The sequence below is a fragment of the Emys orbicularis genome, chromosome 10, assembly GCF_028017835.1.
Source record: "Emys orbicularis isolate rEmyOrb1 chromosome 10, rEmyOrb1.hap1, whole genome shotgun sequence".
In the NCBI taxonomy this organism is placed as follows: domain Eukaryota; kingdom Metazoa; phylum Chordata; order Testudines; family Emydidae; genus Emys; species Emys orbicularis.
The window spans coordinates 9,081,329-9,105,147 of record NC_088692.1 but is presented as its reverse complement, the minus strand read 5'-3'; the positions used below and the strand labels follow the sequence as shown (position 1 = coordinate 9,105,147).

The window sequence follows — 23,819 nt, the reverse complement described above, 5'->3', positions numbered from 1 at the left end:
TGCAATGTTACATTGCGGTTACTTTCTACCAGCCATTGGAGGCTACCGAGGTGAAACACTGACCCCCGTCATTCTTTGAGAAGAGCAGGAAATAAGCATTCTGGCCAGCACCTCTTTCCTCAGCAATAGTTTCCAAGACCTAAGGCTGGGCGTGGGAACTACTGCAGGACACAGAATATCTGCATTAGTCAGAAAGCACTTGGGGGTCATTTGTGTAAGAAATAAAAGTTACGTTCTCTTCAACTGTTGAAGAGATTGCAGTTGGACATATGGGGAATTTGAACAGTGGATGCCTCACAATATGCCTGGCTCTAGTTAATTCTAGCCATCTTATTTCCATTACTGCAAAACCCATACATTTTTTCTTGCAAATTTTTAATGTGGAAAATATCTTGTAGTTTGGAAAGTGCTCTGGGACACTCCTGTGAAATATGTTAGGAGTGTGCACGTAGAAAAGTGATTGTAAGTTTTGCCAGCTTCCTGATTCAGAACTGGTCGTCCAGTACTTGTCTAGCAGCAATGGTGGCTAAGCTTCTTCAGGGTGTGTTCATGGGTAGGGAAGATAACCTAATTGTCTCTGGGAAACCTTATCCTAATCTGAAGAAAGCCATCAAGCTGGATTCCTTCCCCCTCTTTGATTATTCTTCTGGGTCAGTGGTTAAATTTGAGGGTACGTCTATACTTACTTCCTGGTCCGGATGTAAGCGATCGATCTTCTGGGATCGATTTATCGCGACTTGTCTAGACGCGATAAATCGATCCCGGATCAATTCTGGAAGTGCTTGCCGTCGACGCCGGTACTCCAGCTCAGCGAGAGGAGTATGCGGCATCGACGGGGGAGCCTGCCTGCAGTGTCTGGACCCGTGGTAAGTTCGGACTAAGGTACGCAAATTCAGCTACGTTAATAACGTAGCTGAATTCGAAGTACCTTAGTCCGAAGTGGGGGGTTAGTGTGGACCAGGCCTGAGTCTTTCCTAAACACTTTTTCAAAGGGGCTACTTCCATGGATTGCTAATGATAGTCTATATATTGCCATGAAAGTGCTGAAGCCCAGCTATTTTATGGAATAAGCTTACCATAAATCATGCACATGCTTCTAATTACCCTCTGAGTCTGAACTACAGATACCAGATTGCTATTGTCCCTGGCTGGGAGAGTCACAGAACACAATGTATAGTTAGGAATAGGCAAACAGAGTTCAGAGGCATATCCAGTGTTGAGTTTTTATCTTAATCTCTGGCCTAGAATTCTCAAGCTATCAGTATTTTCCATTTTCAGCTGGGTTAAAATACTATTGAAATAGCTGTTTCACCCACAGTATTTCCACTTCTTGGAACAGATGCATCTGAACATTTGTATACAAGGAACAGGTCACTACTTCTGCTAACCGTACCCTGCCCTCCACCCCCACAAAAAGGTATAGCCTGCACCTTATTTTATCCGAAGCAACACACCCACCCCTAACAACATGCAACTGATAAGAGAGCTGGTATGCAGAAGAATGGCTCTTAAGAGTTCGGGGATAAACCCATGGAATGCTCCCCCTGGCTCCTGCCATGTACATCAGGGGTTCTCAATCTTTTTCTCTCTGAGGGCCCCCTCGACATGCTATAAAAACTCCAGGGCCCAGCAGGCGTGGGGGGGCCTCGGGGCAGGGGCCTTGGGCATAGGCATAGTTTGACTTCTATGGGGGGAGGGGGAGGGGCCAGCGGGGCTTAAGCCACCTCCGCATAGCGGGGTCCAGGGAGGGAGCGCCACCTCCACCCACCAACTCACCTCAGCAGGCCACCCAGCCGGTCTGGGTTGGGGGGGCGGGAGCGGCGGGCGCAACCAAAAATTATAACTCAAAGGTGGGGGGCTTAGCTCAAAAAGTTTGAAAACTGCTTAGGGTGCAGGGAGGGGATAGCTAGGGGCTGTGTGCAGGCGGGGGGGGAGGGGTAGCTCAAGGTGCAGGGAGGGGGTGGCGAGGGGCTGTGTGCAGGCAGGGGGTAGCTCAGGGTGCAGCGAAGGGGTGGCGAGGGGCTGTGTGCAGGCAGGGGGTAGCTCAGGGTGCAGCGAAGGGGTGGCGAGGGGCTGTGTGCAGGCAGGGGGTAGCTGGTGCTGTATGCAGGCAGTGAGATAGCTCAGGGTGCAGGGAGAGGGGTATTAGGGGCTGTGTGCTGGGAAGGCTCCCCTGCAGTCCCTGTTCCCGAAGGGGTCTGCTAGCCATGGAGCCAGGCCCCCCCACCTGGGCAGCTCTTACTGGCTGCCTCTGCAGAAGCAAAGGGGGCTGGGAGCTGAAGGAGGAGCTTCAACCCAGGGCACCAGCAGGAGATGAGGGAACGCTGCCCGCTGCCTGCTCCATGGCACCAGCTGCCCCGCACTGCCTGGCTTCCTGCCTCCGACCTGGCCAGGGGCGGGGAGAGGAGATGGGGCTGCCCCTGGCACTGCCATGCTTTTGCGCTGCTGTTTGGGAAGGGAGGAGAGCACCAATGCCCTCCATGTCCCCGACTCTGCCCATGGGCTCAGGGCTTCTGCCTCACAGGGAGCACCAGGGATCGGGGCTTCAACCCCTCAGTGGGCGCCAGTGATCGAGCTCTGGGTTTCAGCCACGGGGCCCTGCAGCCCCCTTGAAAGGGCCTACGGACCCCTGGTTGAGAACCGCTGATGTACATGCAAAAAGAACAGGAGTACTTGTGGCACCTTAGAGACTAACAAATTTACAGCCCACTTCATCGGATGCATAGAATGGAATGGCTGGGTCATTACACTAACTGAATCTATTTCCCCATGTTAAGTTATCCTCACACCTTCTATGGGTCACTTCGATTATTACTTCAAAAGTTTTTTTTCTCCTGCTGATGATAGCTCATCTCAATTGATTGGCCTCTTACAGTTGGCATGGCTACTTCCACCTTTTCATGTTCTCTGTATGTATAAATATCTTCTGTGTGTTCCATTCTATGCATCCGATGAAGTGGGCTGTAGCCCACGAAAGCTTATGCTTAAATAAATTTGTTAGTCTCTAAGGTGCCACAAGTACTCCTGTTCTTTTTGCGGATACAGACTAGCACGGCTGCTACTCTGAAAGCTGATGTACGTGATGCAGTTTTACCACCCCTCAGCAAGGAAAGATTCATCTTTAGGAGATTCCTACCTCCTGAGCAAAGAGAATGCTTTTTGTGTCACTTAATGACAATCCCAAAGCCCTGCTGACTTGTATAATTTCTGTGTACATTGTGGATTCTGCGGACACTCTTGTCACAGTAGCTCAATTCCGTGGATGACATCTGAAGCGTATACATCAACAGTGCAAGTTCCCTCTGCTAGGAGACCCTACTACAGAGATTCAGCTTTGGGGTCAAGACTAAAAAAAATGTAAATTACTGCAGTTTGGGTACCTAACCAGCCACCATACCACTGTTATTCTCTGCCTCAATTGCCAATTAGCCCATTAGGGCTACCGGGGCAATATTTAGACTGTGTAATAGTGTGTTCATGCAATGCTCAGAGATAGACTTTTTTGTTTAAATACATTAAAATAGACCTGTGAATTCCCCCAGATCAAATACACAGCCACACCATCAATTAAAAATTAATCTCGCACACAATCCCCATAGTCCTGCAGCAGCTCTCTCTACAACCCACTTCCTCAGGAGCCACAGAGAAAAGGTAGGCCTTACAGCACACCCTGAAGACTAAAACTCTGGCTGTTACAGACCAGGGGGAAGAAGGCTTGAAGAACACTCTGCCAGCCACACCCTCTCTTATATCGAAGGGGCTTCTGTTCAGATGCCTCAACTGACTGCAACTGCGGCAGCATAGTGCAGGGAAAGATGGAATCTCTTAGGTAGGTAGGCCCCAGCCCACTTAGGGTTTTATAGATCAAAAGCAACATCTGAAGATCAATCCAGAAACCCAAAGGCAGCCAAGTGCAGGTCATAGAGCACAGGTTTAACATGCTCCCAGAAAGGGACACTGCTTAACAAGTTAGCTGCTGAATTCTGAAGCAGATGGGCAGCAATGAAGCAGTCAACTTTTCCATTATGAAATCCAATTTTCAGGAATATTTATAATTAATTCCACATTCTGTGCACTGCAAAGCCTCAGCCTAGAACCGTTTTGCATCCATCGTCTAGAAGAGTGATGTCTACTAATGTAAGTGTACAAAAAAAAAAAAAAAGCCAACAAAACACACTTTCCCACTTAAAATAAAAACCCTGCATTAAAACAGATTTGGCAAGTGCTTAATGGGGTTTAATTACTGTCAGTATTTAAGAAAAATGCATACCAGCTGGAATACTGAGGCACAAAAACTGATGCAATGTGAGAGTAAGAAGAGAGACTTTAGGACATTCTTGTGGAGGAAAGTTAACACCACAAAGCACTGACTGTTATATGCGCAGTTACAGGTCAGAATTAAAATCTGAAAAAACAATTCGTACTCCCGAGATCTTAGTGCTGTCAATAACCACCACTTATAACAGGAATGCTTTCACATTTTACTGCTATGCCCCTAAAGCAGAAGCTATTCCATGATCCCCTGATAATCAAAAGAATAAAGACTGTAGGCAAAGCCATTCCCCCCGCCCCAACTCCTACCTCCCAAAAAACCCAAGAACAGTTTTCACTAGTGCTTCACCTGCAGCTGTTCTTTGCTCTGAAAATAAATCTGGTGCAGCTTCAGGTGTGATGTTCCAGCATGGTTTATTGATTACCTTCTGCAACGGAGATACTTCCCTTGGGCATTTATTGACCAAAGATGTATTGTTGTTACTGGGACAGCAAGCGTTCAATAGATTTCCCCCCTTTTCCCATTTGTAGCTTATACACAGATTTATCAATCCTCTTTAGTTCTTAAAAGGAGTGATATAAATACCAGTAAGTTACGCAGCACTACACGGGGTTGGAAATTTAGCCATTTTGCTTGTACTTGAACTGCAGCACTTCATGGAAACAGCAAAACAGAAGCTACACTGACGGACACGCTAGAACGAGTATTGATAGAGGCCGTGCGTGAAGCAAGCAGTAACAATCTTTTTTATTAAAAAAGGTGGTTGGGCACTAAACTTGCCATAGGAGGTTACAATCCTGGATGAGCTTCCCTTTGTGCTCACCAGGCTGCTGTGATAGATCCAAACCTTGGATCCCACATGATTTTAAACTTGCAGGGTCAGAAGCACTGTCTCTAGGCCTCTAAGCACACTCTTGGGGTGCAGAACCTCTATCTAGCACTCCTTCCTGGGAAACTGGACTCCACAGTCCAATTGCCTAGGCCCTGAAGTTAATGCTGGTCATCCCAAATCTCACCAGGAGCAACAACATGCTCCCCAGAGCTGGACCCTTCGAATTACTATTTCATCCTTCAGAGACTATGTGACAGTTAAAGCAATGGATGCACAGACTTTGCAAAGGCATTTCTAAATCAAACACTTTTTACATAGACTAAGCACATGAGATACATAGATCTATGGAAGAATAAAGCATATGCGTTCAAATCTCTCCCTCCAGTGCCCTCATTGCTCAGAAAGCCCTTTGTGTTTTGGTCAGTCCTTTCAGGGCCTTCCTTTCCCCCGCTCAGTCATGCCTTCTTGTTCCGGTAAGCGAGAACATCTCCCTTTTATAAAAGTTCCAGTCCCCCTCGTGTCAGGTGACCCCCCCACCCCAAGGAGCTTCAAATCCATTGTCAGTTGATTTGTTTCTTTGTTACAGCCCACTTGAAGTCCACACTGGGAAAACTGGTGCTCCTTGGCTGCAGCCAGCTGATTGGTTTAAGGTGCTTCCATTTGAATGTAAGACCATCCAGGATAATGACTCCTGATTGCTCTCCCAGTGGGCAGAGAGAGACCCTGATAACATCTACTGGATAACCCAGTCCAACATGGAGGTTAAAAAAGGAAGGCACGGTGCATTTCAGAAGCAAAATGATGTTCATAAAACAGAATAGAGTTTGCAGAATGATGGAGACAATCCAGACACACACTAATCTGTCACACAGGGCTTCTGTGAGGAGTAGGCAGTTTATGAACATCTTTTTGCAGACATGAACAAATAATTTTCCACACTACAGACTTATGCGGAGCTCACTGAAACAATAATTGAGAGCAACAGTTTGGGGAATGCAAACAGTACCGGACATTTGCATGGATAACAAGAACATCCAGCATTCTAATTGGAAGGATTAAAAGAACGAGAGTTCTAGAAAGGATATAAACTCCCCTGCTTCTGGGCATAAAGCAATCTCTAACTGAATGGAATTAAGAAGAAATTCCTTATGGGCAAGTCATTCCATAACTGCTTACTGCAGCATTTCTTGCATCTTCTTCTACAGCATCTGGTACTACAGGATACTGAACTATATGAACCGCTAATCTGATCTGGCAATTTTTGTGAGCCTATAATTGCCAGTGTTAATTAGGTGAAGCCAAACACGACAGAAAACTATTTACAATCATTGACAAGGCACCCTTCCTTTCTCCAAGTAACCAACCAGAGGGTTAAGATTCTGCACCCTTACCGTACTGGCAGAGTTTACTAGATTAGTAGTCAAGACCAGGGAAGAGGTTAGGAAGGACTAATCCTTGGGTGCCAACAAAACCATGTTAAAAACATGATGTACCTCCAAGTAAAGCAGCAAGCACAATTTATACTCTCTATCAGTGTTATACATCCCAACAGATTTAATAAGAAAAAAAATAAATTATCAGCCAATAATTCCAGTCTGTCTGTTCACAGGCTGCACAGATTCAAGCTAATCAAACCAAGTTGGGAGGAACAAGAAATCATCCTGTCCCCTCGGGCTTGTTAATAGTAGGAAATCGAGGATTCTCTTAGCCTCCTCTACAGCACCAAACAGGGTTCACACATTAAGATCACATAGGCACAGGATCCATTTCTGTAATGATAGTAGTGGGGGGGGGGGGGGCTTTGCTTATCTTGGTCCTTATATACAAGTCTCTTATATATGAAATAGAAGGAGGTGCCAAGCGAAAAGCGATTAGGCAGATACCACATCACAAAGTTGCTCAAGACCTATTAAAATATTCTGCATTTTAAATGGCAACAGAAGACTAAGGGCTTGTCACTTTACAGCGCTGCAACTTTTTGCTCAGGGGTATGAAAAAACACCCCCCTGAGCGCAGCACGTTTCAGCGCTGTAAAGCGCCAGTGTAGACAATGCACCAGCGCTGGGAGCCGCGCTCCTTGTGGAGGTGGGTTTTTTTAAGAGTGCTGGGAGAGCTCTCTCCCAGCGCTCTGCCGCAACTACACAAGCCACGGCAGCGCTTTAATGTTGCTCTGGCCCTGAATCGAATACGTGGGTATGCAAACAGTGTCTCACCAAGTTCTACCAGTCAAATAAAAGACATGTGACACAGAGAGTAGAACGAAGAAGAGTGCTGGACTGTTAGCTGACCCGTTTTCTACTTTAAGGAGGGATTCCAAAAACAAGGGAAGGATCTGGTTACATCTTAGAGAAAGAAGGCTCTTCCTTTCAGCTGCTTCTCCTTTGAGTTCAGAGGAATGCACAAAACAGTACACCAAGCACGGAGGAAGAGGATGGCTCTGACTTAGCGCTCGTGGCAGATTCGTGGAGAGATTAAATAAAGAGCTGGGTTCAGTTGCTAGGGAAAGCACCTTTTCATTGCAACAAATGGAAAGCAAATTCTGACAGTGCTTTTGAGGAGGAAAAGAACACACACATCTACTGCCTCAGCAGCCCCGTGCATGCACACAGTGAAGCCAAAAACATCAGGGAAGAGAAACTGCAGTGTCAAAGGATAAAGGAAAGATTCACAAGTCACAGACAGAGGCTAAATCCCAACCGCAGCTCCCAAAATAGAATCTATTTTATGCTATCAATGAAGCTTTTCAAAATACTGTTTTATCTACAGGGTTTTTTGTACCGTCTTTAATTACCGAGCGTCACAGAAAAATGTCTGCCAGCCTCATGCAAAAGGAGAAAGGACAGACCCACTCATTATTTCTGGGTTGAGTTTTTTTGCTTTAGAAAAATGACTCTGAATGGGTTTATCCACCAGGGCCTCCCTTTCTGGTTTTTTTAATGCTCTCTTTTTTCCATGTATGTGTGGCCACAGCCGTTATTAATAAACTTGAAATGATTTCATGAAAGAGACTTCCAAAGGATTAAAGGTTTTGGTTTCAAATCATTCCCAGATCAGCTGTGGAGAGCCTGAGGAGCACCAGGCGCAGACTATTTCTTGTGCGTTCCTTCATGCAACAGGAAAGGGGGATAAAGGCAGTTCTGTATCATAAAGAGGACAGGGTAGATGCAGTACTGCAGGAAGACGGGGGTGCTGCTAGAGAACACATTGGCATAAGACTATAACAATGGCCATAGTGGGTCAGACCCATGGTCCATCTAGCCCAGTACGCCCTCTTCTGACAGCGACCAGTGCCAGATGCTTCCAAAGGAGTGAACAGAACAAGGCACTCTATCAAGTGATCCACCCCGTCATCCAGTCCCAGCTTCTAGCAGTCAGGTGTTTAGGGATACCCAGAACATGGGGTTGTGTCTCTGACCATCTTGACTAATAGTCATGGATGGACCTATCCTCCATGAACTTATCTAATTCTTTTTTGAACCCAGTTATACTTTTGGCCTTCATAACATCCCCTTGCAACAAGTTCCACAGGTTGACTGTGCATTGTGAAACACCCTCCAAGAATTCTAATAGAGTGGAGAGGCATGATTTCCTTTTACAGAAGCCATGTTTGTCTATGTGTCTGATAATTCTGTTTTTTACTATAGTTTCAACCAATTTGCCTGGCATTGAAGTCAGGCTTATCAGTCTAATTGCCAGGATCACCTCTAGAGCCTTTTTGAAAAAAACTGGCATCACATTAGCTATCCACCAGTCATCTAGTACAGAGGCTGATTTAAGCAATAGGTTACATACCAGAGTTAGTAGTCCTGCAATTTCATATTTGAGTTCCTTCAGACCTCTTGGGTGAATACCATCTGGTCCTGGTGACTTACTACTTCTGCTTTATCAATTTGTTCCAAAACCTCTGACAGTTCCTCAGATTTGTCACACAAAGAGATGCAGAGTTATTAAAATAACAGCCATTCAGTTTTGAAGGGCCTGAGTGGATGATATGCAATAACCACAATATTATGACTAAGGCATTTTAGAGTTTGTGGTCCCGCATTAGACTAAACTGTTTTTTAGAGAGAGTCCTCCCCACACTTCCCCCCAGCAGAGTTAAAGTTGTTTGAGTGCCTTAATTGTACATTTCTTACCTTAACATGTCTGGAGTTTTTTATGTATAAGCTTAACTCTGAATTTCCTCTGTTTATAATGCTTGATTTGGGGATAACTGCAACGTCTGTGGAATGATTTTTGCCTTAAGTTACTCAAGCATACTCTCAACTTTAACTCCAGCTTAACATAGTTTGTCTGGGAATTTTCTAAGTGTTTTATAATGTCATAACCCCGAAACAAGAAACTCAACGTAAAGGCTACCGTGCAACATTTCCAATAATTTGAAGACAGGTAATATTAAACAAACATTTTAACATTTTTAAACTCCTAAGGGCAGATTCACTGGTTCACCAAAACAGTCAAACTCCATGAGTCATTTGGGTTTACAGCGGTGTCGCATCATCAGATCAGCACAGACCAGCTGAGCATACTGGTAAAATCTGGCCCTTAATTTGCAACTGATTTATGGGCTTAGAGGGTGGCCTTAGTGAGACCATCAGTATGTGCCGGGGGGCAGGGAACTAGAGTCCCAATGTCTCTGTGCTTTCAGAACTCCCCCAGCAGCACTGCCTGAGTGTGCAATGGAATCGAGGCTGCAGTACCAAGGAAAGCCTTTCAAGACAGCATGTGGCCGCAGAACATCTGAAGTGACAGCGGGGCCAATCAGTCTACCAATGAGAGCTGTTGGCATGTGAGTCCAGCCTCCCTCATATCCCTAACTCATGACAACTAACAGAATTGTTGAATGCAAATTAGCTGCAGAGGTGATAATTGGTTAAATTATCCCGTATGCCACAATGGCCCCACTTAGTAGTTGCCTGAGCTTGTCTGTAGCTTATAGAACCATAACCATTAGATACAATCACTAATAACTTAGCTTAGTTACAACTTAATCTTTTAAAATATTGCCTGTGAACCAGATTTAAATTATTTTGACTATATAGAAAGATTTAAGTGCCTGCATTATTCTGGTAAGACCATTTGGGACAAAGAATGAAAATGCTAAATGTTTTAAAGGACTCAGTTTTTAATTAATTTTTAACAAACTAATTAACAGATTCATTTGTATAGTCTCAGAAGACTCATTCTAGACCAGGGTTCGGCAACCTTTCAGAAGTGGTGTGCCGAGACTTCATTTATTCACTCTAATTGAAGGTTTCGCGTGCCAGTCATACATTTTAACGTTTTTAGAAGGTCTCTTTCTATAAGACTATAATATATAACTAAACTATTGTTGTATGTAAAGTAAGTAAGGTTTTAAAAATGTTTAAGAAGCTTCATTTAAAATTAAAGTAAAATGCAGAGCCCCCCAGACCAGTGGCCAGGACCCGGGCAGTGTGAGTGCCACTGAAAATCAGCTCGCGTGCCGCCTTTGGCACCCGTGCCATAGGTTGCCTACCCCTGTTCTAGACTCAAAGAGTGAGTGTTCTAAGTTTGGGGAAGGATACTTGGTATTTTTCATGCAAAACAGAGGTTAAATTCCTGGCTTTAAGGACAAAACAGAAATTGGTCTTAACTATGGGGTCTCTACCAACGCCTCCATAATGGGTTCTTCTTCACCAAGGCTATCAACCATCCCAAAATGTAACAGCAAGTTAAAATGCATTTTCATGAAAGTGCAAAGTGGACTCCTGCACCGTAGCTACCATTTCTTGCTCTGTTAATAAGACAACCAGAATGTGGTAACTCTGTTTGCCCTAACCTAAGTAGTGGGGGGAAGGGAGATGCTGAACTAGTCCAGGGTGTACATTTATAGACCAAATAGAGCCGTGAAGGGGGAGAAAGCAGCTTGCTTCTAGATCTGCCCTGCCTCTAATAAAAGGCTCACTTGAATGCACACGTCCATTTCATGATTGCAGCACTCCGTAATACTGATAGCTAGGCAGGAGCTGCTCGCATGCACAGGGCTGCAGATTCAGGAAGCAGCTGAGTGGCTCAAGCTTTTCTTTTCTGTACCCTTAGCACTAAGTTTGCTTACAAGGGCACATGATCCAACCATGGACACTCCAACTCCATACCAAGCAGCATGGAGCCTTCTGTTGATTAAGGAATAAAGAGGGTTAGAAAGGAAAGAAAAAACTAAAAAGGATTACACAGAAAAGGGGTGAAAGGGACACACACAAATGACAATGGTGCCCAGACATGGAGCACGGGGGCACAGTGCTGAGCAAGGTACCGATTCACTGAAATGAGGTCACCAAGACAGAGGATAGGAGCCCCGATAGGGTTCCTGATGTTCTTCTGCCTCTCTCGATTTCCCCTTATGAGATACACAACTCAGTTTGCATCTTGCATTTCTTGACCTTGGGTTACTTTCTCTGTATTGTTCTTTCCCCTACACCCCCACTCCCCATGCTAGAGCAGAGCTGAGGCAAGGCTGAAATACCTGCCCTAAACCCTTTCACCTATTCTCTTTGAAACTTTTTTTTTTTTTTTTTTATAAAGGAGTTAATACACAAAAATCCATTTACAATTTCAGCTTAAAAGCCTACACTGTCCCATGTGTTTCATGGCACCCCTGTGTACACTGAACGGAGAACTCAGCCAGCTTCAACTCCTCAGCTAGCCAATGCTCTGTCATCCAAAAAAGTTGGCAGTGCCACCTCCCAGCTGAGAGTGGGAAATTTTGCTTTGCCACGCTGGTTAATTAAACAGAGGAAGAGGGCTAGATGACAGTATATTCTTTGTTTTATTCTAAGTACAGTATGAGCTTTTTGAATGCCCTTGTGTTCTCCCCGGCTCTGCAGAGATGCCATTGCTGAATACAATCAGCAGCCTTGTGGGAACGAGGAAGCTCTACTGTTCCTGACTTGCAGAATCATGTCCTGATGGGAAATGGAACAGTGGAATTAGACTGTTTGGACACTGAAGGAACAGGCATCAGAAGTACTTTGGCTGTGGCACGGGGAAGAGGTGTAGTTAGTTCATTGTCTGGCTCTGTTCTGGGCAAAAACTATTCAGTGCTGGGAGAAGTCAGGAAAAAGGCAACTTTTTTGGGGGGGGTGTGGAGGTTTAAACCAGCGATTGAACCTAGCTGGGTTCAGAATTATTTGGAAACTCCTGAGAGCCTGCAGGTAGAGGGGAGGGACGGTGGGGATGTTCACCTAAAGGATGGCAGCAACGCAGGGCGGTTCACAGAGTAAGGAAGTCAAAGAGGTGCATAAAGATGAACCAGTGAAGCTCTGGTAACCCACTGTGGTCCTAGTGCTGCTACTCCTTCAAGGGTGAAGAGTTTGTACCAGTCAAGCTCAGGCAAGTACTGGGGAAAACTGGCTTGCAGCTTTGCTGTTTTAAGGCTGCTTCCTGGCAGCAGGAAGCTCTCAACTCCCTTCTTCTGCCCCCATCCCATTTTCTGGCTCTGTACAATTTAAAATCTTCAGGAATGTGACTTCCCTGGTTATTATCCCTATTACGGCCTCCCACGTTAGAGCTACACTCCAGTCCTCCTCAGTGTTAGCACTGCCAAAAGTAGCAAGAGTGGACATAACTGATACGTTATACCAGTAACTTTGTACCTTTCAGGCACTTTACAAACATTCACTCATCCATCCATACCCAGAGTCACGATACCCATATCTGATTGGTAATCAGGCACAGAGAGCAAGCGATTTCCCCAAAAGTCAAACAAGGAGCCAGACACAGAACTGGGAATAGATCCCTGGAATCCCAACTCCCATCCGCTGCCCTAAATACTACATACACACCTCATTTCTCTTTGCTGCACGCCTGTCCCGCTACCCAGATGCCATGATCATTGTTCTTAGCATTCCCGACTGGAGAAGCATCTTTACTAGAAGTCTTTCAGGTTTTTTTTGGTTAAAGGGAATGCTGGGGTCCTTTACCAGAGCAATTTGGCTGGCCCTGATGAAAGGAAACTGTTGTGCTGTCTTAAACCTGCACCTATGCTGATCTGTAAACAGAGCTCATACGGTGGAGAACTCCTAACACAAGGTATTAATACTCAACAGTGATTGCAATAGTCTATGATTGGTTAATCACTTACCGTGGGGTCGGTCCAGAGAGAGCATTTTGCACAATCCTGGCAAGGGGCCCCTGGTGATCGAGGGTGTTGGCAGAAGTGGTCATACCCATTAATGGAGGCTCGGCAGAGGTAGCACATTTGGGCACCACAACGACAGGACATGCGGTTGCAACCCTCAGATTTAATTAGGCCAGTCCCACACTTATGGCATTTTCTAATTCGGGCTGCAGTCATTTTTTCTTCTCTGCAACATAAGAGGGGTAAAAGGGAAAGAAGTTGGAAGCGGTATGTTTGCTTTGCCTACTCTCAGCGTGAATAATGAGAACCCAGTTCTCTCATTAGCACTTTCCCTTCCTTTCCCTAATTTCCCCCTCACTTCTTAGACAGTCCTGTTTCTCCCTACTTCGTCTCCAAAGCCTCGTGTTGTTCCAAGGAGGTCTGGGCTGAACTGCATTTGGAGTAGAAAACAAATTGAGGAGTAGAAAACAAATTGAGTGAAAGGAAGTTAATCACCGGTTACATTCTACAGGCTTAAATCTGGTTTCCAAGTGAGCCAAAATGCAGCAGGGCTAAGCTGTGGCTTGGAAAGAATTTCAAACCAAAGTCAAAGGTGCAAAGGGCACGTGGATTCTTGACTTGGCTGCACAGAAATATAGTCAAGGAGATAAAGGTGCAGGGAAAGCAAACTGAGTAATGTCATTCACTAACTCCAGCTCTTGTGTCTGGCTGTTGCTTTGGTTACCAAGTTGCCATGAACATATATTTCAATTTTTAGTCGGCTAGGCCTGAGATTTTTGGACATTCCTTTTCTTTATTCACCAGAAATTAAAGAAAAATCAAGTCTTTCCTATGGAGAATGGGCATTTTATCCCTCTTGAGTCTACCCCCATTCCCACACAGACTCTCTAGATGTTACTGTTCAAAGATATGCACATAGGCTTTATGATAGCACAGAATACAAGCTGGAATCCAGAACATTATCTGGAAGTGTTTGGTTCCAACAATGGCACTGCACAACCCTTCCCTCTGGGAGATGGCTTGCTGACGATGGACATAATTCTAGGATTATAATTCTTGGGGTATAATCCACTGGAAGGGCTCCATTAACTATATTATCTTGGTGTGGGAATTGGAAGGAAAAGTCTTGGCAATTAGTTCCTGTCACCATGAGGGCTGAGAAATCTATTTCTGATTATGAGATCCATGTTACTGAGCTTCAGGCCAGGCTAAATTCTTGAATTCGCCACCTAGGAGAAAGCAATACTAGGGAAGTCCAAACCAATAGGTTGGAGACAGAGGAAACTATCACAGTAGCCCAGTGGAGGTGCTGCACTGGTATTGAAAGAGATGGATTCGTGTGTGTGTGTGTCTGTGTGTGTGTCTGTGTGTCTCTCTCTCTCAATCTAGTGGACTTGTGATGTGGACAAAAGTTCAGCACACAATCAGCCTGATCAAAGCCGTCTGGAGCTCATCAGCAGAGGCTATGTTGTATTGAGGTGCACTAGCAGAGTACTGTGGAGGCAACCTTCACGGTAACAGCCCATAATATCCCTTGCTCTCGCCAGCATCATTAATTTCTCACAATTCAATTAACACCAACTTCAGACCTAGCGTAAGTTTTAGACGATAATGGATAATGAACTAGTATCCACACCCTCTCTGAATTTCGTCCAAATACTTGGATCTGTATTAGGAATGGACAGAAAAAGCAGTTCATGGAACTGAATCTGCCCTGATTGCTGCTCCTCCCTCAGCCTCTTAACAGGATGCTGTTTGTACATTTTTGGAAACTCTGAACAAGGCAGGAAGCTAGGCCTGAACTCCAGCTGTGCTTCCTTTTCCTTATATTCAACAGGAAGCTGTATTGTCTTCACACGTGAAATCTCATCTGGACAACTACTGAAGGCAAAACTCTGTTAAAGGTTTTAAAGCTACTTTTCCCTTCTTATTTGGGACATGACAGTCACAATACTCTGACTTCCCCTTTTCGACTGGGAAAGGAGTGGCAGAAAGATACTGAATGATGCCCACGAAAGTTAATATTTTGCTGAAAATATATGTACCGAGGGATGAATGAAGAGGCTTCACTTGGACTCACAATGCTAAAACCTCCACAGTTCAATTCTAGTATTGAAACTCGATTTCTGCCTGCCCCAAGCACACTAAATACCAGATCAGAGATGACAAGATACAATATTACTAGAGACTGGGATACACCCAAGAGAAAAAGAGACCAAATTAACAGCAGCAGGCTGTTCTAATTCCAATATGCCAGACTAGCAGTTTTATATCGCAACCCCCACTTACTTTCTACAATTAGAATAATAGAATCGTAGGACTGGAAGGTACCCCGAGAGGTCATCTAGTCCAATCCCCTGCACTCCAGGCAGAACTAAGTATTATCTCGACAATCCCTGACAGGTGTTTGTCGAGTCTGCTCTGACAAATCTCCAATGACAGAGATTCCAGAATATTTTGGCTGTTGCTACTGTATGGACAGAGATCAGACTCCAAAAGAGATTTTATGAAACGCCTTACATTTTAGCATCTGCATTTCAAATAAAGGTCTATAAAAATCTTCACAGAATAATCCCTAGCTTGTAACAGCATGTAAAATATATGTGTGTGTGTGTGTGTGTGTGTGTGTGTGTGTGTGTGTAAATGTATGTGCAAATGTATGTGCACATCTTCTTCTATGCAGAAGAGTAGGCCAGATGGGGGAGAGTTTTGTGTAAGTGACACCTAGGCAAACCGCACTGCATCATTAGTTTAGATTAGCACTGAACATTAACGAGTGACCTGGTGACGAACTAAGGATTATTGTGTGTCTCTGTGCACCCCTCCTCTGTGTGTATGACACAACATAACCGGCCAGATGCAGTATTAAGGTTTCATTTCCTCTGAATGAACAGGTACTAGCTGCTGCAAGATTAAATGAATCAACAGTGTTCTGGTATAGAAACTCCTATCATCGTGATTTACCTCACGGACTACATTGCTGAAAATCATTCATGGATATTCTATCACAGAAGCCTGGTACCTGTTCATTTTTCATGTCCCCAGAACCCTCTCAGTGGAATGTAACTATACCCACACAAAGTCAAGGGCCTTATTAATACACAAACAAGGGCTCTCTTTATGTATTCATACACACAATACTTTTTACTGAATTTAGCGACACAGATGGTTTCTTGCCTAACCCACATTAGAAGCAAGAATAAGTTTCCAGTTTTTCCAGATTCAGGAAGTTACTTACATAGATGTTCTATATTTTATGTCATCCTTCTCAGCCAGCTGTTCACAGGTAAGATTCATGTGCTCCTTCCATAGCCCCTGGCACTTCCTGCAGGTTTCCTGAGGATAACAACATGTGTTAATGCGAAGAGATCATCCCAGACACATCACTGAATAGCAAAGCTTGTGAGGGTGTTCCCCAAACTGCATAGATTTGCGCTGAAAGATCAGGCCTACAACATACAGCAGAGATTCACCAGCAGCAGCCGAGTTTGGCAAACCATCAGCACGCAGCTAGAGACCCCAATGATGGGGAAAGTGCAAGAGGAATTTGGGAGCTTCCCGCTATTACAATAATCGCTTAACAATGGGCTTTAGGTAAGAAGCTGTCACCAATAGCTAGGTAAGACGTGGCCAGGAACTTTTAGCTGAACGAGTTTCGGGGTGAGTGGTTGCCTGCCATTTTGAACAGGTGAAGCCTAGGAGAAGTTGAGAGGGACTAAGATGTACATATGGTGCTAACTGCAGCTGTCTTAGTCAATGTGAGGGGAACTCCAAAATGGTGCTAACCCTCCCCAACTTGAGAGGATGCTCATCATGAGAAATGGAGGGTTTCCACAGCATGGTAATAATGAAACGCCTAGCACCACTTCTCAGATGCACTGGAATCGCCATGTCACCCAGCCCACAAAGCAAATCAAGGTCCTGCTTAGCAAGTCCTCACAAAATTAAGAGAGCAGTCAACTTTAAATACACCAGTGGCCTGATGCTTAAAGGCAGCATGTGGGCAGACAGCTGGAGAATGGAGAAGGAATCTGAGCCAATTATTATGAATCCTTAACCAGAGCAGAAGTGATAATTTAACCAGAAGTTTGGAATAAACCCATCCTCTCTTCCCTGTAGATTCTCTCTTATGCAGCATTTTCCAATCTGGGGTTTGTAAACCCACTGGGGTCACGAAAGATGTCAAAACAGGGTAGGGAGGGAGTCTTGACACTAACTAATCTATTTGAGGGATGAAAAGTGAGCCATTAGCATCCTCTGATCAGCAAACAGTTAAAAAATATTTTATATGTATGTATATCTATCTATCTATATATATGCTCATTTCCTGGCTGACTAACCTGATAAATTACCACAGTTTCCATATATGGGGTAGAAGCAGTAGCTCGGAGCCTGAAGAGAAGATAGCCAAGTCCAGTGCAACTCAAAATACAACCCATTTCCTCTTGACACCCCATGTCTTTCCAACCAGGATTCAATTATTACTGATTGTTTAACAACTCCGGGGGTCTCATTATATTATAGATAATACCTTTCTGAGGAATCAGGTACTACTCAGTCTCATGCCAAATCATTCCACTTGCTTCTCAACATTGGTGTTTTGCTAACATTGCTCCCATCCTTGCCTCAAACACTGTAGATACCTAACCCCCCCCATCTCCCTTCAGGGGCATTGGAATGGGGAGGGGCCAGGGGACCACGGCCACCCCACTTTTTACCAGCCATAAGGGCAAGCAATGGGGGGTAGGGGGCAGAGAGGAGCAAACAGGGGACAGGGCCTCAAGGAGAAGGGGTGGGGTGGGAGGACAGGGCCACGGTTCAGGTGCCGGTGGACCCCCCACTTTTAGGGAATCTTCTGCCACTCCTGTCTCCCTTAGACCACAGAGACTTCAATTTACTTCCAAATAGAATTCTCATCTTCTGCTCCCAGGATGACTTGTTCCTCCACAACTAAGGAACGAGAGATGGTGCTGCACTCCCAGTAAAGGGAGTTAAAATGTGTCCAGTTCCTCCCCTTAGCTTCCACCATGCCTAAAGAAATGGCAATTATTGCCTTATACACTGCTGGGATCCTTCACAATCAATATTTGCACAAGTGAGCTGTTAACCAATACAAGAGGTAGGTTAAGTGCAGCTGAAATTGAATCCTAATGAGCTCTCCCCCAAAGATACTCTGCATAGCTTTTGCAAGCATTCCATATTGTTTCTACCACTATGAATCTGGCCTGATGGTCCACCTAATAGCCTCACGGTGTTTTGCCAAGATCACAGGCCTGGACATTTTGCATTGAGCTCTGTTATAGGAATTGAATTGACTAGCTCAGCTATTGAGCGTTTACATGTACTAAGGCTACAATTTTGTCACGGAATCCATGACTTCCAAAGACCTCCGTGACTTCAGTCCCTCTGGCCCCCCACAGCAGTCAGGAGCTGCGGGGGCTCCCCCAGCTCCAAGCTGCCGTGGGTGGCTGGGGAACCCTGCTGCCCCTGACTGCGGATACCCCGCAACTCAGAGCCACGGGTGGAGGGGGACCCTGGAGCTCCAAGCCCCCACTGGTGGTGGGCTCCAGGAGCTGCCAGTCAGCCCCTGCAGCTGCCCCGCGGCTCCCCATTGTGTCACGGATATTTTTAGTAAAAGTCAGGGACAGGTCACGGGCCTCCATGAATTTGACTTTATTGCTTGTGACCTGTCGGTGACTTTTACTAAAAATATCTGACAAAACCTTAGCTTTAATACTAAGTAACCATAGGTCTCTGATCATTGCTCAGTTTGAACAGTGAAAGTCTAGCCCATTATTAAGAAGCCTTTTGCGCTTTACAAAGCAGCTCTGTTTCATAAAGAGAAAGTGCATTTCTTTACTGTCTCGGTTTTCTTATATGCAGCACTCCAGGCTGAATTTTACAGCCAGCCTGAATTATTTATTTGTATTACAATAGCACCTACACGTCCAAACCAAGATTGCCTAATCTGTGCGGCCCAACATACAACCACACGAAAAGCCCCCCCTTACCCCAAACAGCTTACACTTTAAAAGGATAAGGGCAAAAAGTGTGAGGATAAACAGAGGCACAGAGGAGATGTGACTTGCCCAGTGTCACACCAGGAACAGAACCCAGTTTGCCGACTCCCAGGCCAGGGGACAATGCTGCCTACTTACAGTTCTGTTCATCCTGGCGCCTAACTTGGGAAAGTTAATTTTGCGGTACGTTTCCAAGACAGTGAGTTTATTTTTGTTTGGTATTTATTTTACCTGGTTTACTGCATTCCTTTAACTCATCCATTCACCTGCTATTTTAGCAGTTTAGGTTATCTGTGTTAACAGCACCGAGCTTTCAGTGTAACAGTCAGCTTGTCTAGATTAGCCAATAAACACACTGTCCTCTAAAAGGCCATTGCATTACTGAACAGTTCCAGAATGACTATGGATAATAAGTGGGACATTAAGTACGGATTACTTGGTTGCATTTGCCCAAGCTTGCCAGGTAGGGTGGGACAATTCACTAAAACATTGAGCAGGGAGAAGAGAAAGGAGGATGTGCTGGAGAACCATTCAATCACGTAATGTAATCTTTTCACTGTACATCTATTGAAGGTAGTGGCTCCTGTTTCCTGCAGGCTGACAGGAAGCTGCTGTGATTAGCACAAACATGTTGGGGCTCAGGATGATCCTTTGTTTCCAGGAGAAGAGAAGTAGTTACACAGCTTTCCTATTTGGGGCCAGAGGTAAGGATAGCACGTTAGCATTCAGCAGAGAGATCAAAACAGACAATCCCTTGCCAGTTATTCCAAGACGTTGCATATGCAAAAGTCTAATTGCAGCCCTCTAAATGGCTTGACACTTGTGCCAGAATGAACACTAAGGGTACTTCCAGACTACCCGCCATATCGGCGGGTAGCGATTGATTTATCGGGGATCGATATATCGCGTCTCATTAAGACGCGATATATCGATCCCCGAATGCGCTCCCCGTCGACTCCGGAACTCCACTGGAGCGAGCGGCGGTAGCGGAGTCGACGGGGGAGCCGCAGCCGTCGATCCCGCGCCGTGAGGACCCAAGGTAAATCGATCTAAGATACTTCGACTTCAGCTACGTGAAGTTGCGTATCTTAGGCCTTGGCTACACTTGCGAGTTACAGTGCTGTAAAGGCTCCCCCAGCGCTGTAACTCACTCCCCGTCCACACTGGCAAGGCATTTGCAGCGCTGTATCTCCGTGGTTGCAGCGCTGCATGTACTCCACCTCTCCGAGAGGAATAGCGAGTATTGCGCTGCCGCTGCAGCGCTGCGGCGCCAGTGTGGCCACCCAATGCGCTGTGAATGGCCTCCAGAATTATTCGGCAGTATCCCACAATGCCTGTTCTAGCCACTCTGGTCATCAGTTCAAACTCTACTGCCCTGGCCTCAGGTAACCAACCATGTGACCCACCCTTTACAGTCCCCGGGAATTTTAAAAATCCCCTTCCTGTTTGCTCAGCCCGGCGTGGTGTGGAGTGCTATCAGCGAATCTTTCCAGGTGACCATGCCTCCATGCGCCAAGCGAGCCCCAGCATGGAGCAATGGCGAGTTGCTGGACCTCATCAGTGTTTGGGGGGAGGAAGCTGTACAGTCCCAGCTGCGCTCCAGCCGTAGGAATTACGATACCTTCGGGAAGGTATCAAAGGACATGATGGAAAGGGGCCATGACCGGGACGCCCTGCAGTGCAGGATTAAAGTGAAGGAGCTCCGGAGTGCCTACCGCAAAGCCCGCGACGCAAACGGCCGCTCGGGTGCTCCCCCCGCGACCTGCTGATTCTACAAAGAGCTGGATGTGATACTTGGGGTTAACCCCACCTCCACTCTGAGCACCACCATGGACACTTCAGAGCCGGTGTTGGGGGGGGGGGGAGAAAAGGAGGAAGAAGAGGAGGAGGAGGAGGAAAACGGGAGTGATGGTGGTGGGCCGGATGGAGACACCCCGGAATCCCTGGAGCCATGCAGCCAGGAGCTCTTCTCGAGCCAGGAAGAAGGTAGCCAGTCGCAGTGGCCGGAGGACAAACAGAAGAGCAGGTTCCCAGTAAGCGGGTTTTTTTTTCGGGAAGGAATTTTTTCGGTGCGGGCTCTTTGGGAGAGGAGGGTTAGGCATGCATGCCTAGATGTGGAATAGTGCATTGATGTGGTTTATCACATCACGGTAATCGGCCTCGGTAATCTCCTCGAATGTCTCATCCAGAACGTGTGCAATGCGCTTGCGCAGGTTTATCGGAAGAGCCACCGTGGTCCTTGTCCCAGCCAGGCTAACGTGTCCGCGCCACTGTGCCGCGAGGGGCGGGGGGACCATTGCTGCACACAGGCAAGCTGCATATGGGCCAAGGCGGAAGCCGCATTGTAGTAGAAGACCCTCCCTTGCTTCCCAGGTCACCCTCAGCAGCGAGATATCGTCCAGGACGGACTCCTGTGGAAAATGTTGGGACAGTGTTCAGTGTAGGTGCCCCCTGAAGCTGTTGGCTCTCCCCAAGGCACAGAAACCCAGAGGACAGTGCAGCCCTGAAACAATCAGTCCCCCTTACTCACCATTTTGAGGCTCCCGTGGGATGTGTGCGCTCTGTTTCGGATGGGAAAATTATGCTATTGTGTAGACCCTGTGTGTTTTCTACTCCTTAAGTGCGGGGGGAATCATTACTCTGTCTGGTATAAACAATGCTGCCTCTGTTAAATGTTGCATTTTGCCTATACAGCTGCATCAACCTTGAAACCTCATCCGTCCCTCTTATCGCCTGCTCAGAGACTGCAAAGACTCAGGAAGAGACCGCGAAAAAGCAAAGAAGACATGCTGCAAGAAGTGATGCGGCAATCTATTAAAGAGAATGAGAAAGCACAGAACTGGAGGGAGAGAGAAAGCAGGATCCGCCAGGAAAACGCAGCGCACCGGCGGCAAAGCACCGCGCACCGGCAGCAAAGCACTGATAGGCTCATAAGCATCCTGGAGCGCCAAGCAGATGCTATCCAGGAGCTGGTAGCCATGCAGAAAGAGGAGCAGTACTGCAAACTCCACCCCCCCCTACAGCCCTTGTCCCAAAACTCTTTCCGTTGTGCCCCACTGTTACCTCCAACCCACTTTCCCCAACTTCTGTGTTCTTCACGCCAACCGCTGCCTCCAACACCAGTATCTTCACCACCCAGCCCTGAAAACCACGACCCTTACCCTCTGCACTCAACCCCCATCATCAGGCAGTTTAGCTGTCCTGAAGTGCAGCACTCACTGCACAGCACACCAGACAGGACATACACAAATCTGTGATTGTACTGTTCCCCATTCCACCCCCTTGTTTCTTTTCAATAAATGGATTCTTTGGCTTTGAAAACATTCTTTATTATTGCATAAAGTAAAAGACTCCTTAGCCCAGGAAATAAACAGGCACTGCAAGTCTGCTTGTCTGCTAAGCAGACACTGATTCCTAAACATTGGAACTACTGCACTTCACTCCCGTGCAGGGCACCAGATATCACTGCTGGTTTTCAGCCTCAAATTGCTCCCTCAAGGCATCCCTAATCCTTGCAGCCCCGCGCTGGGCCCCTGTAATAGCCCTGCTCTCTGGCTGTGCAAATTCAGCCTCCAGGTGTCGAACCTCGGAGGTCCATGCCTGAGTGAAGCTTTCACCCTTCCCTTCACAAATATTATGGAGGGCACAGCACGCGGATATAACCGTGGGGATGCTGTTTTCGGCCAAGTCCAGCTTCCCATACAGAGATCGCCAGCGGCCCTTTAAACGGCCAAAGGCACACTCCACAGTCATTCGGCACCGGCTCAGCCTGTAGTTGAACCGTTCCTTGCTGCTGTCAAGGCTCCGTGTAGGGTTTCATGAGCCACGGCATTAACAGGTAAGCGGGATCTCCAAGGATCACAATGGGCATTTCAACTTCCCCTACCGTGATCTTCCGCTCTGGGAAAAAAGTCCCGGCCTGCATCTTCCTGAACAGCCAAGTGTTCCGAAAGATGCGTGCGTCATGCACCTTTCCGGGCCAGCCTGTGTTAATGTCAATGAAACGCCCACGGTGATCCACAAGCACCTGGAGAACCATAGAGAAATACCCCTTCCGATTAACGTACTCTGATCCTAGGTGGGGTGGTGCCAGAATAGGAATGTGCGTCCCATCTATCGCCCCTCCACAGTTAGGGAACCCCATTTGTGCAAAGCCATCCACTATTTCCTGCATGTTACCCAGAGTCACGGTTCTTCTGAGTAGGATGCGATTAATGGCCTTGCAAACTTGCATCAACACGATTCCAACGGTCGACTTTCCCACTCCAAACTGGTTTGTGACCGACCGGTAGCTGTCTGGAGTTGCCAGCTTCCAGATTGCAATAGCCACCCGCTTCTCCACTGGCAGGGCAGCTCTCAATCTTGTGTCCTTGCGCCGCAGGGTGGGGGCAAGCTCCTCACACAATCCCATGAAAGTGGCTTTTCTCATCCGAAAGTTCTGCAGCCACTGCTCGTCATCCCAGACTTCCATGACGATGTGATCCCACCACTCGGTGCTTGTTTCCCGAGCCCAAAAGCGGCGTTCCACAGTGCTGAGCATGTCCGTGAATGCCACAAGCAATTTCGTGTCGTACGCGTTACGCGGCTCGATAGCAT

General features: G+C 46.5%; 1 protein-coding gene across 1 annotated transcript in view; it reads right to left on the bottom strand.

Annotated features, from left to right (window-relative positions):
* Positions 1-23,819, bottom strand: part of RNF216 (ring finger protein 216) — a 92,704-nt gene that overhangs the window by 7,106 nt on the left and 61,779 nt on the right. The window contains exons 13-14 of the mRNA XM_065411620.1: positions 16,442-16,539; positions 13,207-13,429 (exon numbers count right to left, since the gene is read on the bottom strand). Coding sequence (XP_065267692.1) covers positions 13,207-13,429; positions 16,442-16,539 — 321 coding nt within the window. The remainder of the gene's footprint in view (positions 1-13,206; positions 13,430-16,441; positions 16,540-23,819) is intronic.